Here is a 13,348-nt window from a genome sequence, read left to right on the forward strand (position 1 = left end):
AACATGTGCTTTTTTATTGAACATCCATTATGGGCTAAGCCTTGTGCTTTGGAGGATTTGAATATTTTATATCCGAGTTGTTTATATCCCATTCTGTGCCTGGCTCCAAACTACCTTTGCTATGTCTTAGCTGAATGACTTAGTCCTTCCATGTCTCAGTTTCCTCCTCTGTAAATGGGTGATGGTAACATTACTTACTTCCCACGATGATTGAGAGGATTCAATGAGTAAATGCGTGTGAACTAGCTGGAACTTGGTAAACAGGCAATCCATACTCGGTGTGCTTATTGTCAAACACCACTGTTGGGTAACTCTTATGAAACCCTTCCACTTTCTCACAAAAGCCCTGGCTTTGTCGCTAGGTTTCCGGAGTACACAATTGTTTTTCCCTCTCCTCAAGGAGCGATTCCTCAGCCACAGATTTTTTCAAGGCCCTCTGACCCCTGAACTGCCTCGAGACTTCATAGACACCAGGGGGTAGCACAGCCTGATCTCTAACATCATAAGTCAGAAATGACGCCAGGGTTAGAGCCATGATACTAATGACAGCCATTCACAACACGCTGGGCCAGCGCAAAATCCTGTCTTGCTGACTTCCCATGCCAGCCTAGGAGGGGGTATTATGATGACCCTACATTCCACGTGAGGAAGTGGAGGTTCCACATGGTTATATGTGACTTTCCCGAGGCCCGTAAGTGGAATAGGAGAATCAGGCAGTTTGAGTCTTAACCAAGATGTTCAGCTGACAATCTGTAGAGGCAAACTCTACATTTACCAATAATGTGAGTGGAAACACCTGAAAATTAAAGACACGGTATTGTTTTTTAAAAAGACCGATGTAGTAATTATTTGGAATAGGCTCTATTAGGCACTTCACAAATATTAACTGACACGGGTACCATTATTAAGCCCACTTTACAGCTAAGGAAGCAGAGGCACAGAGCAATTAGAAAGGTTCTCTAGGGTTAGACAGGCAGGAATAGCAGGGCTAGATTCGCACCCATGCCCCTATGCCACACTGCCTCCTAGGTAAACACAAGCAGATGGTCTCCTGTGATCTCTGGCTTCATTAATTCACTGCCAAATAAAAGCAAACTCAGATTTAGTTAGGAAAGATTTTATTCAAAAGGATTATTGCAGTAGAGGGAATGTTCTGACCACATAATCTCCAAGTGTCTCAAGATGAGGCAGTGAATGTTTTGTGTTGCTAAAGAGGCATAAACAAGGCTAGAAAGAAGTGGGTGTTGGGGGCTGGGATGATCAGAGTGACACAATCAGACAGACGTTGAGGGCTGATCAGGAAGGTCTGTAAAGAGGACTTGTCTGCTGGCTCAGGCTGAGGGTGGCCCAGCACCTCGGGAAAGGAGAGAATCTACACCAAAGTTAGGTTAACAAACACTTTGTTCTGACCGACCAGTGGAAACAGGCAGTTCAACTAATCACAAAAACAAAGAAAGGGAGTTTGGAGGCTCTGGGTCTGGCCTTGTCATAGGTAAACAAGTGGGAGCACCTGTGAGTCTCATCTAAGTCATATGGGGAAGGGAGTTATTTGCAGTGAGCTGCTTCCCAGAACACAAAAGGGTGGGGACATTTCTTAACCTTTGCAGTTTTCCAGGATTACAGGGCTTGCCTAAAGTTCAACACTGTCATCACCTGTAGGCTCTTCCAAGAAACTTTCCTAAGAGAGTCAGATCCTAGGCTCATGAAGCTGCTCAAAGGCACTGCCTTCCAAAATGTGACAAATTATCCTCTGCTCAGAGGAAAAGGAGTCAAGATCACAGTGTCTCCTCCTTTCTCTCATCCCTTTACCTACCGCACTGGCTTGTTACACTCAGTATAATGTTTTCAATGTTCATGCTGTAGCAAGCCTAGAAACTTCATTCCTTTCTATGGCTTAATAATATCCCACTGTTGGATACACCATATTTTTTATCCATTCATTAGCTGATGGATGTTTGGTTAGTTTCCTTTTTTCTGTTATTATGAATAATGCTTCTGTGAACATTCGTGTACAGGTTTTTGTGGAAATATATATTTTCATTTCTCTTGGGTACACACCTAGGAGCAGAATTGCTAGGTCGTCTGGTAACATTACATTTAACCTTTTGAGGACTGTTTTCCAAAGCAGAGATAACTAGTTTTAGTGTCTGCAGTAAGTGAAAAAGATGGAGTTTAGGAAAGATACTGAAACTAACTTGAGAAAGAAGAGGGATTATTATGAGGATATTTCTTAAGGCACACATGGGGAAGAGGTCACTTGAGGTTTACCAGAGACTGGAAAGCTATCATGAGCCAAGAAGATGCTCGTCTATGTCTGTGGACAACATCTGACCCCAGACTCTGCTCTTATTTGTAGCTTTGCCTCTTGTTACTCTTCAAGAGGACTTAGCCCATATCTCTATGTGCATGAAGGAAGACAGCCCCCCAGGGCCCCCATTTGCTATTGAGTTTAATGTGCTTTTGGGTCAGACAATATCGGACACTGCTTTGGATCTTGCAGCCACAATCCCACATTTCTGAAAGAGAAAAGCTGATTGACTCTGGTCCAATCAGCCTCAGACAAGCGGTGGAGTTACACAGGACAATAACAATCTTATGGACGGACCCCCTGTGGGGAAGGGGAAGCTCTCAGCATCATGTGTGGAGGTACACAGTGTTGAACACATCAAAGTGTTTGTGGGATGCAAGGCCAAAGGAAGGACTGGAAAGTACAAAGTTCATGATTCTCATGTGGATTTGGGGAGCAGATGATGGACTTCAGGTTTGGATACAGGTGACAGTTTGCGTGCCTTCATGGTCAGCAGCTCTAATTGGCTGGATGACCCTTTTCCTCCTGTCTTAGGTCTCTAGAGAGCAGCAGACACCCTGGTTGGGTGTTTATATGCCCTGTAGAGTCAAGGCCATGGTCTTCATCTCTGCACTGCAGAGCAGTTTTCTTCTCTGTGCAGAAGGAATATGCTGGGCATCCTGATATCACACAAGCCTCTAAGCGGAACTGGGTGCTTTAAAATCCATGGCTCCCATATATCTAGCTGTGCCAATAATAAGGCAGAAGCATAAGGTATGGTACATCACAAAATGGGAGAGGCTGTCCATGAAACTCTTGGCCTCACCCAGCAGGGTGTGTATACCAGGCTCTAGGTACTTTTCACTTCAACCTGGTTCAAAGTTAGTTATTTTCAGGTTAATACATATCCTTTCTTACAGACCACAAGAGGATCATCCTGGGATTAGCTTGCCCAAACCTCCCTTCCCTGCTCACACAGATGAAGGAGAAGGTGGCTGGTCCAGTATAACAGTGACTGGTGAACTTGGATTTAGGATCCAATAAAGAGTCCAGGTTGATCCCTACCATCTGTGTGATCTTGGCATCTCTTGTTTTCAGTTTCCTCATCTGTAAGATAGGAAGGATAATTTCTACTGTAGACATTTCGGGAAGAATTTTATAGGATAGACTTGACCACCAGTGGTATTTAGGGGATTCCAGGGAGTCCCACACAGCATTGGTCTGCTGGCTGGTGAACTTGCCAGTGCTCAGCATCTGGCCTCAGCACTGTGGATCCAGAATCTGGATTTGTCCAGCAACAGGTCCATTTCTTCAGGAACTGGGCTCACAAAATGGTTATATACACATATTATTATGTATTTGTACCAGAATTCTAATGCATTAATTTACACTAAGGCAGGTGTCTATCACATGGTCCAGACACTTGCATCTGTCTCAGTTGGTACCATCTCCTTCTCTGGCCAGCACCAGGGAGGAAATCACTTACACTCGAGGGCTATTTGCTGAGCACCGGCACACATGGAGACATAAGAAGGAAGGAGATGGAGCAAACGTTAAACGCAATCAGTGATGGCAACCAGAGGCATTCATCTCTTAATGGTGGTGTCAGAAGGACAGGAGCATGCACACCTTTTGTCATGACTATCATTCTATCTCTGGCAGTGTTTGCAGATGCCAACCATGCTAGACTTTCTCTCTCTTTTCCACCCTTTTCTACACTTGGAGGGCTGGTCAATCTCCATTCTAATTAGCATAGCCTTTAAAAAAAGAAAAAAGTACTTTCTTGTAGCAAAAATGGTAAACATTACAAGATAAGGTCCCCCACCATTCTGCCTCTCTTCCTAAGGGGAACTTAGGGATCTCTCCTTCCAAATTCTTTTTTGTTTGTTTGCTTTTACATTTCCACACCTTGGTATGTATAGAATCAACTCTCCTCCTTTTTTGCATTAAATTGGATTTTATTAATTATTATTATACCGTAAGTTATTTTATTTCACTTAACAAAACATCTTGGAGCAATATCCATGTCATTTTGGATAGTTCTATTCCATCTTTAAAACTGCTTTGTTGTATTCTATTTTATGTACCATAATTTATGTAACCATTCTCCTATTCATGGACATTTAAGTTAATTCCTTCTTTTGCTCTTACACAGTGCTATAAAGAACATCATTTATGTACCTGCAAGTATTTCTCTAGGATGAATACTGAGACTTTTGGGGTCAAAAGATTGGCAAATTCACATTGGTTGATTTTAGTCCTGCACATGTTTATCAACAGTGTATGTGAACACCTGTCCTCTCTTTGGGGACAGTAGATTTCAGGCCCCTGTTGTTAACTTGGAAGTGAGATCTCTTTTCTGCCCACTCACATACTGATCTTTGAGTTGATTCTCTGCATGTACTGTAATTTTCCTTATTTCCCAATTCTTGGCGGGGAAGTCTGACTACTGACAAAAGAGATCCCTGCAGGAGTCCAAGGAAGATCACATGACACAGGCAATGTGAAATACTTTCTCATTAAAAGGAGAGAGACATTAACTGTTATTTGTTTATTATGGTGTATGTAGTTCAAAGGGTGATTTAATGTTCATGTTATCTTCAACTTGGGAATTTCAGACATCTACATTTTGCACTTGTGGGCAGAAAACACTCTTTCTGGGGTCCCTAATACCCTCTTGGCTGGGTGGGTACACTCCTATCTCAAATTCTGAGAAGCTTAAGTCATACTCTGTGTATTACATTACTCTCCATTTTCACAGAGCAATGCAATTAGGGCTTTCTATTTGGTTTCTGTTGTAACTTTCTTTCTAGGCTTGACGTCTATTTCATAGCTCAGGGTCAGTCACAGACAGGGAAAAAGGCCCAGGAGGGTGAGAAACACAGGTGGCCATGAACTTTTAACTTTTATAATCCAGAATGAACTGGCCCCCGTGGGCAGCCTCTGTTATTGCCCTGTGTCTCCATAAGGCAAAACCGAGTCCAAAGTATGAGTTTGCAGTGAATGTTTGACTGAAGGTTCTACAGAGTGAGTGAGGTTACATCAAACACTACACATTGTAGATTACTAAAACTACTTCCATTAGATGTCTTGGTTTTCCTTCCCAATTTCTTTGGCCAGCAGCCACTCCTGGACTACCCTTCCCCCAAAACCTTTCTCTTTCCACCTATGCCCACCCCCCACCCCTCAGTTATACATTATGTCCCTGTATTTATATGGAGAAATGTATCTGTGTGGCTTGGCTTCTCCTCCCACCTCCCCACTTAGCACATAAAGAAACTTCCTCAGGAATCCCTCTCTTCAGAGAGCATGGAGAATCCTAAACAACGTAATATGTTTTCCTTATTAAATATTTTCTCCTGTCACTGTGGTTTGAACTCACTCCCTACTCCCCTGACCCTATGCAGGTGGTGATTGCGGGCTTGGTCACGCTTTGTGCAAGTATCTGGATGAGCTGGGCTTCACAGTATTCGCCGGAGTTTTGAATGAAAATGGGCCAGGAGCTGAGGAATTGCGAAGAACCTGCTCCCCGCGCCTCTCGGTGCTCCAAATGGACGTCACGAAGCCAGTGCAGATAAAAGATGCTTACAGCAAGGTTGCGGCAATGCTTCAGGACAGAGGTACTGCCGCCAGCACCCTCGGTGCCTTTACCCTCCTCCTGAATACCCAGTTCTTGTTCCAGCTTGGGTTGATCATGCCCCCCACTCCACTCTGGCCACTGCTTGCACTGGAGCACACCTGTGCTGAACCCCTACCATGTGTGGGGGGCTCTATCAACATGAAGACCTTTGGAGTAACTCAGACATGGGCCTATCCACACAGAACTTACAGAAACCTCTATCTCATTCTCACCAACTTCTCAGTCACTCTCCCACGAACAACTCCACCAGCCCCAGCTCATTGCTTTCCTGTCCACAATAGCAACATGCATTAGAGTCCCCAGCTTAGAAGAAAAATACCTTCATGGTCACTGTCCTCCTTTACCCATTACCCCTCCTCTTCTCTTTCCTTCATGGCCAAGCTCCATGGAACCTTGTAGCTCTCTGATTCTCTTTCTCACCTTCAATTTGATGTTGGTTCTCACTCTGCCTCCCTAACTAATCTGGCAAAGCTAATCAGTATTAGCCTGAAGACCTAGTTGGTTTTTTTTTTTTTTTTCAACTTTTATTTTAAATTCTGGGTTACACGTGCAGGATGTGCTGGTTTGTTACATAGGTAAACATGTGCCATGGTGGTTTGCTGCACAGATCCACCCACCCTGTAGGTATTGAGCCCAGGATTCATTAGCTATTATTCCTGAAGCTCTACCTTCCCTCCCTACAACAGGCCCCAGTGTGGGTTGTTCCCCACCATGCGTCCTTGTGTTCTCATTGTTCAGCCCCCACTTACAAGTGAGAACATGTGGTGGTTGATTTTCTGTTCCTGCTTTAGTTTGCTGAGGATAATGGCTTTCAGCTCCATCTATGTCCCTGCAAAGGATATGATCTCATTCTTTTTAATGGCTGCATAGTATTCCATGGTGTATATGTACCACATCTTCTTTATCCAGTCTATCATTGATGGGCATTTGGGTTGATTCCATGTCTTCGCTATTGTGAATAGGGCTGCAACGAACCTACGTGTGAATCATCTTTATAATAGAATGGTTTGTATTCCTTTGGATGTACACCCAGTAATGGGATTGCTGGAAGACCCAGGTTTTAACTTCCCTGTGGTATTTAAGCATGTTGTTTATACTGTCCTCCATGGCTTTGGGGTCCCCAGCCCCCATTGCTCTCCTAGTTCTCCAATCTTTCTTTCCACTTCTTCTGGATGAAACTTTGCCTCTGTCTCCCCACAAATACAAATGCTTCTGAGGGTTGCATCCCCAGACTTCCCACTCCATGTGTCTGGGGCCATACCATTTGCTTCCTATACTGAGAGTTCTCAATCCAGCTGCACATTAGAATCATTTGAAAATTACCCATGCTGGGGTCCAGGATGGGCTATGTAACTTGGCAGACCCAAAGCAATATGAAAATATGGGGCCCCTAGTTTGAGTTTGGAAAATTATTAGGAATGTAAGATGGTGACAGCAGAGACTGAAACCACATACAGGACCCTTCTGAAGCACCAGGCCCTGTGTGACTGAACAGATCCCCCAAACCCAATTAAATCTGTCCCTAGGATGGGACCCCAGGTATCATTAGTTTTTAAAGCTCCCAATGTGATGCTTATGTTAGGGCAGGGCCAAAAAACACTGGTTTATACCAATAACTCCCAAATATACTAATATATTACCAACTTAACCCTTCTTCTCCATGTATACAAAGTTATCTACCAGACATCTTCCCTTATACTCCAGAGGCTTCAACTTCAACATGTCAAAAACTGCTCATTGTTTTTTTATTCCCTGCTGCCATTCTGCAAATTGTTTTGCTCTCCTGCATCCCACAGCTCAGACACTGGCACTACCACCTACCCAGTCATTCAAGCCGGAAACCTGTGGGTCACTGAGACCCTCAGCTTATCCTCAATCCCTGTATCCTACTGATCCTAGTCCTGTCAAGTCTACCTCCCGGGTAGTTACCTTCCAGCCCCTTCCTACCATTGCATAGCGCTATGACTTAGCACTGCATGCACTGGACCCTCACCTTCTTCCACCTGGGCTATCCCAATGGCCTCCTTGGATATCCCAATTGGCTATCCCAATGGCAACCCATATTTCCTTCCCCATTACTTTCCAGAGACTAATCTTCACAGCATTCACATTTTACAATGCCATCCATCTCCTAAAATCCTTTAGACATACAGAGCCTCCATGCACAGGGGTCTTCCCATGTGGCATGCCTGTGGTGGGGAATTTGTTTTATCAGTAGTTTGTTGGTTCCCTATCAGTGGTTCCCTATCTAAACACCTTAACAAGGATTAGAGGTCCTTTCAGGATAATGGCTCCTTCCAAACCCTTGATCTGCAATACCTGCTGGTTCACTTAGTAAATTCTGAAGAGTTTCTGGAACAGAATGTTCTACTTTACATCTCTGCACATCTGGCTTCCTGTTACAGGAATTCCCCTCCCACTCCCACTCCTTTTCCCTAAGACTCTTGCCTTTGTCCAGTGGCAGACTCTAATCCCATGGGAGACCTGGCTCACATGTAACACCTCTTGCATGGTCTTCCAGGTGTCACAGGTTGTGTTATTCACTTACTCTTCCAGACACTCACTCACTATGGTTTTCTGTCTCCAGGACTGTGGGCTGTGGTCAACAATGCTGGGGTGCTTGGCTTTCCATCTGATGGGGAGCTTCTTCCTATGACTGACTACAAACAATGCATGGCCGTGAACTTCTTTGGAACTGTGGAGGTCACAAAGACATTTTTGCCTCTTCTTAGGAAATCCAAAGGAAGGCTGGTGAATGTCAGCAGCATGGGAGGTGAGTCAGCATTTTCACACGTGTTCATGGGGTGCCCATCACAAGACATGGCTCACGGCATTCTTTGTGGGCTGAATAAAAAAGCAGGGCATGCAAAGGCAGGGCTGGGTCAGGATTAGTCAAATTGTTTATCCCCTGTTGACTTTGACACAATAAAACCTTTCTCCTCTTCCAAATTCTTTGATGTACAAACTCTCATCTGCCTTCTAACTCATCTATTTATTACTGGGGATTTAGGGTTCATATATATCTTCATAATGTGACTGCCAACACACAAGGTTGCTAGATTTGCACAGGAAATCTCACATTACAAATAATGTCAGCATTTCAGGCAATCTGTTTTCAACACTTCGTCAATTTAACACACTGTGTTCAGTTCCCTGTAAGCTGAGTAGGCCATACTTTCCCTCTGTTCATGCCGTCAAACACAAGCTGCCTGCTATTGTTAACCCGAAGATTATCCCCAGTGTTGAGCAGCCTCAACCCAGCTGGGTCAGGATGTGATGACACTGGGTGGTTTGTCTCTCTCTGTTTCCAAGAACAAATAGTACACAACTTGAGTCAAGGACTGAACAGTCTTGCCTTTTCGTAAACAATGCCCATGTGTGTCATAGCGTACCCTCTTTGCTGGGATGGACATTTTCAAACCGGGGTTCCTCGGGCTTTTATTCAGTCTGGGGAAGATCCATTGACCTGACTTTTGGGTCACTGGGTCACTGCAGAGGTGAGAGGGAAGCCAAAGGGATGGGCTCTGGACTCTAGGACCCTGCCTTCAAGTAGAGAAGTACCACTCTTCACTGTTGGATCAATTAATTCTCAGTAAAATTTCTTCAAATAAAGGATACGACTAGGCTGTTTTTGTTTGTTTGCTTGATTTTTGTGTTTTGTGCTTTTTTTTTTTTTTGGTAATGTGAATATCAGTTCTAGAATGATTTGGTGGGGGAGGGTGTTCTTCGTATTTCCTAGACAAATATTATTGTCCATCACATTCTATTTCCTGGCTTTAACTCAGTAATTTTCTTAAAACTAACTGCTATTGTCTTTGACTAGAGTGTTGGTTGGCCTGAGGCATAAGCAAAGAAGAAGGTAGGGAGAGAGAGAGGGGGAGAGAGAGAGAGAGAGAGAGAGAGAAAGAGAAAGAGAGAGTTGGGGGAGACAAAGGTATCTCCAGGATGGTTAGGAGCCATGAGTATTATATTTTAGCTGTGTGAGAACACTAAAGTATTTCCAATTTCCTGCTACCTTGCCGAAGCAAATGAATCCTGAGAAAACACACAGCAATATTTTCCTAATCTTTGTTCTGAAAGCCTTTACAATTTTGGCCTGTGTGGAAGCCTCACCTTTCTCGTTTCCCGGGAACAGTCTGGTACTTCTGGGAAAGTCTCACAGACTCTATGCCTCACTTATATAATAAATATTTACTGAAATAACAGAGTACTGCCTCCTCCTTGGCACGTTGACAAGGAGGTTTCTCTTTTTTTCTCTGTTCTCAACTTTGAGCAACGCCTTCATGCATATGAGATCACTTTAGTTATTGCCAAAATGTGGAGTATGTGCTGTAGGCCCAGTGTCTGGCATGCATCAGCAACTCAGTTAATCAATGAAGAAAGGCAAGTGTGTGAACAAGTGAAAAATGGAAAATGGATTAATGAATGGGTAAGCAAAGAGCTTAAAATACAAGGCTAGGTGTGGTGGCTCAAGGATATAACTCCAGCACTTTGGAAGGCCAAGGCAGGAGGATTAGTTGAGCCCAGGAGTTTGATACCAGCCTGGGCAACATAGTGAGATCTCGTCTGTACAAAAAAACAAACCAAAAAAACCAGGCATGGTGGCATGTGCCTGTAGTCTCAGCTACTCAGAAGGCTGAGATGAATCAGTTGAGCCTGGGAGGTTGAGGCTACAGTGAGCTGTGTTCATGCCACTGTTCATGCCTGGGTGACAGAGTGAGACCCTCTCTCAAAAAATAACTTATAGTACAGAGCATACCCTTCCACATATCTTCGACTTGGCCTCTAAAGCTCTTTCCAAGCCAGAACTCCTTACTCTATTGTCATGTATTTTTATTGAAGGGAAACACTGAATGCCAAAATAAATAATGTATCTCACTCTTATTCTCACCCTCTGGTTGTGCAAATTCATTACACCTAGCTGTGTCCATCTATTTTCTTAAGATCATCACCAAGTTAACCTATCTGAAACAAAACTTGCTGTCAGCCCTCCAGAATGCCTAGAAATACAGCTAACTAGGGAGGTGAAAGATCTCTACAAGGAAAACTACAAAATGCTTCTCAAAGAAGTTGGAGGTGACACAAACAAATGGAAAAACATCTCATGTTCATGGATAAGAAGAATCAATATAGTTAAAATGGCCACTGTGCCCAAAGCAGTTTATAGATTCAATGCTATTCCTATTAAACTACCATTGAGGTTCTTCACAGAACGAGAAAAAAAGATTTAAAAATTCATATGGAACCAAAAAAGAGCATGAATAGCCAAGGCACCACTAATTAAAAAGAACAAAGCTGCAGGCATCACACTACCTGACTTCAAACTACACTACAGGGCTACCTGTAAGCAAAACAGCATGGTCCTGGTACAAAAGCAGATACAAAGATCAATGGAACAGAATAGAGTACCCAGAAATAAAGCAATACACCTACGACTATCTGACCTTCAACAAACCTGACAAAAACAAGCAATGGGGGTAAGGATTTCCTATTCAATAAATGATGCTCGGGTAACTGGCTAGCCATAGGCAGAACATTGAAACTGGACCCTGACTTCTTTCTGTCCTGGTCTTTTGAGTTTCAGAGCTTTGAGTCATCTTGGATTTGTTTTTCCCCATGCCTCTCTCTTCTTTCTCCCACCCACTCACCAAGGTATATGAAGTTTTCCTTCACCACAACCAGCTTTGAAACTTCATGTCCCAGAGACACTCTAGAAATGAGTTTATTTGTAGGACTCAGAAACCACCCAATGTACTTTATAAAGCTGTTAAAACAGTAGCAAGAAATCAGAAGAGATGGGAGGCGTACGTACTCAACAGGGCCGGGAGTTTGTGTAAAGACAGAAACAAAGCACTGTCCAGAGAGGAAAAAGATATTTCATGCAAATGGAAACCAAAAAGATCAGGAGTAGCCATACTTATATCAGGAAAAATAGATTTCAAGACCAAAACCATAAAAAGAGACAAAGAATGTCATTATATAGTCATAAAGGTGTTCATTCAGCATGGGGATATAACCATTGTAAATATACATGCACCCAACACCAGAGCACCCAGATGTATAAAGGAAATATTATTAGAGCTAAACAGAGAGATAGACTTCAATACATTAATAGCTGGAGACTTCAATACTCCACTTTCAGCTTTGGATAGATCACCCAGGCAGAAAATTAACAAAGAAACATCAAACTTAACCTGCACTATAGACCAAATAGACCTAATTGTTATTTACAGAACATTTTATCCAAAGGCTGCAGAATACGCATTCTTCTCCTGAGCTCATGGATTGTTCTCAAGGATAGACCATATGTTAGGCCACAAAATAAGTCTTAAAACATTTTAAAAAATGAAATAATATCAAGCATCTTCTCTGACCACAATGGACCAAAACTAGAAATAAAAAATAAGAGGAATTTTGGAAACTATACAAGAACACGGAAATTAAACAATATGTTTCTGAGTGACCAGTAGGTCAATGAAAAAATTAAGAAGAAAATTTAAAAACTTCTTAAAATAAATGATAATGGAAATCAAACATCCCAAAACCCATGGGATGTGATGAAAGTAGTACTAAGAGGGAAGCTGGTAGCTATAAGTGCCTACATTAAAAAAGTAGAAACGCTTCAAGTAAACAACCTAGTGATGCATCTCAAAAAACTAGAAAAGCAAGAGCAAACCAACCTCAAAATTAGTAGAAGAAAAGAAATCATAAATATCAGAGAACAAATACATAAAATTGAAATGAAAACAATACAAAAGGTCAACAAAATGAAAAGTTGGTTTCTGGAAAAGATAAACAAAATTGACAAACGTTTAATGAGAGTAAGAATAAAAGAGAGAAGACCCAATAAAATCAGAGATGACAAAGGAGACATTACAACCAATACCACAGAAACTTGAAGGATCATTAGAGGCTACTATGAGTAACTAACTATATGCCAATAAATTGGAGAACCTAGAAGAGATGGATAAATTCTTACAGAGAGCCTACCAAGATTGAACCATGAAGGAATCCAAAACCTGAATGGACAAATAACAAGTAATGAGTTCAAAGCTGTAGTAAAAAGTCTGCAAGCAAAGAAAAGGCTGGGACCTCATGGCTTCACTGCTGAATTTTACAAAACTTTTAAAGAAGAACTAATATCAATTGTACTCAAGTATTCTGAAAAATAGTGGTGGAGGGAATACTTCCAAACTCATCCTACGAGACCTATATTGTTCTGATAGCAAAACCAGAAAATACATGTTAAGAAAAACAACAACAACTACAACAAAAAAAACTACAGGCCAAGATACCTCATGAACGTTGATGTAAAAATCCTTAACAAAATACTAGCAAACTGAATTCAACAGCACATTAAAAAGATCATTCATTGTGACTAAGTGGGATTTATCCTAGGGATGCAGAGATGGTTCAACATT

General features: G+C 42.3%; 1 protein-coding gene across 1 annotated transcript in view; it reads left to right on the plus strand.

Annotated features, from left to right (window-relative positions):
* The window catches only part of HSD17B2 (hydroxysteroid 17-beta dehydrogenase 2), a 70,232-nt gene that overhangs the window by 34,515 nt on the left and 22,369 nt on the right, over window positions 1–13,348 (plus strand). The window contains exons 2-3 of the mRNA XM_007994189.3: window positions 5,695–5,907; window positions 8,515–8,700. Coding sequence (XP_007992380.2) covers window positions 5,695–5,907; window positions 8,515–8,700 — 399 coding nt within the window. The remainder of the gene's footprint in view (window positions 1–5,694; window positions 5,908–8,514; window positions 8,701–13,348) is intronic.

This window comes from Chlorocebus sabaeus, chromosome 5, assembly GCF_047675955.1.
Source record: "Chlorocebus sabaeus isolate Y175 chromosome 5, mChlSab1.0.hap1, whole genome shotgun sequence".
Classification (NCBI taxonomy): domain Eukaryota; kingdom Metazoa; phylum Chordata; class Mammalia; order Primates; family Cercopithecidae; genus Chlorocebus; species Chlorocebus sabaeus.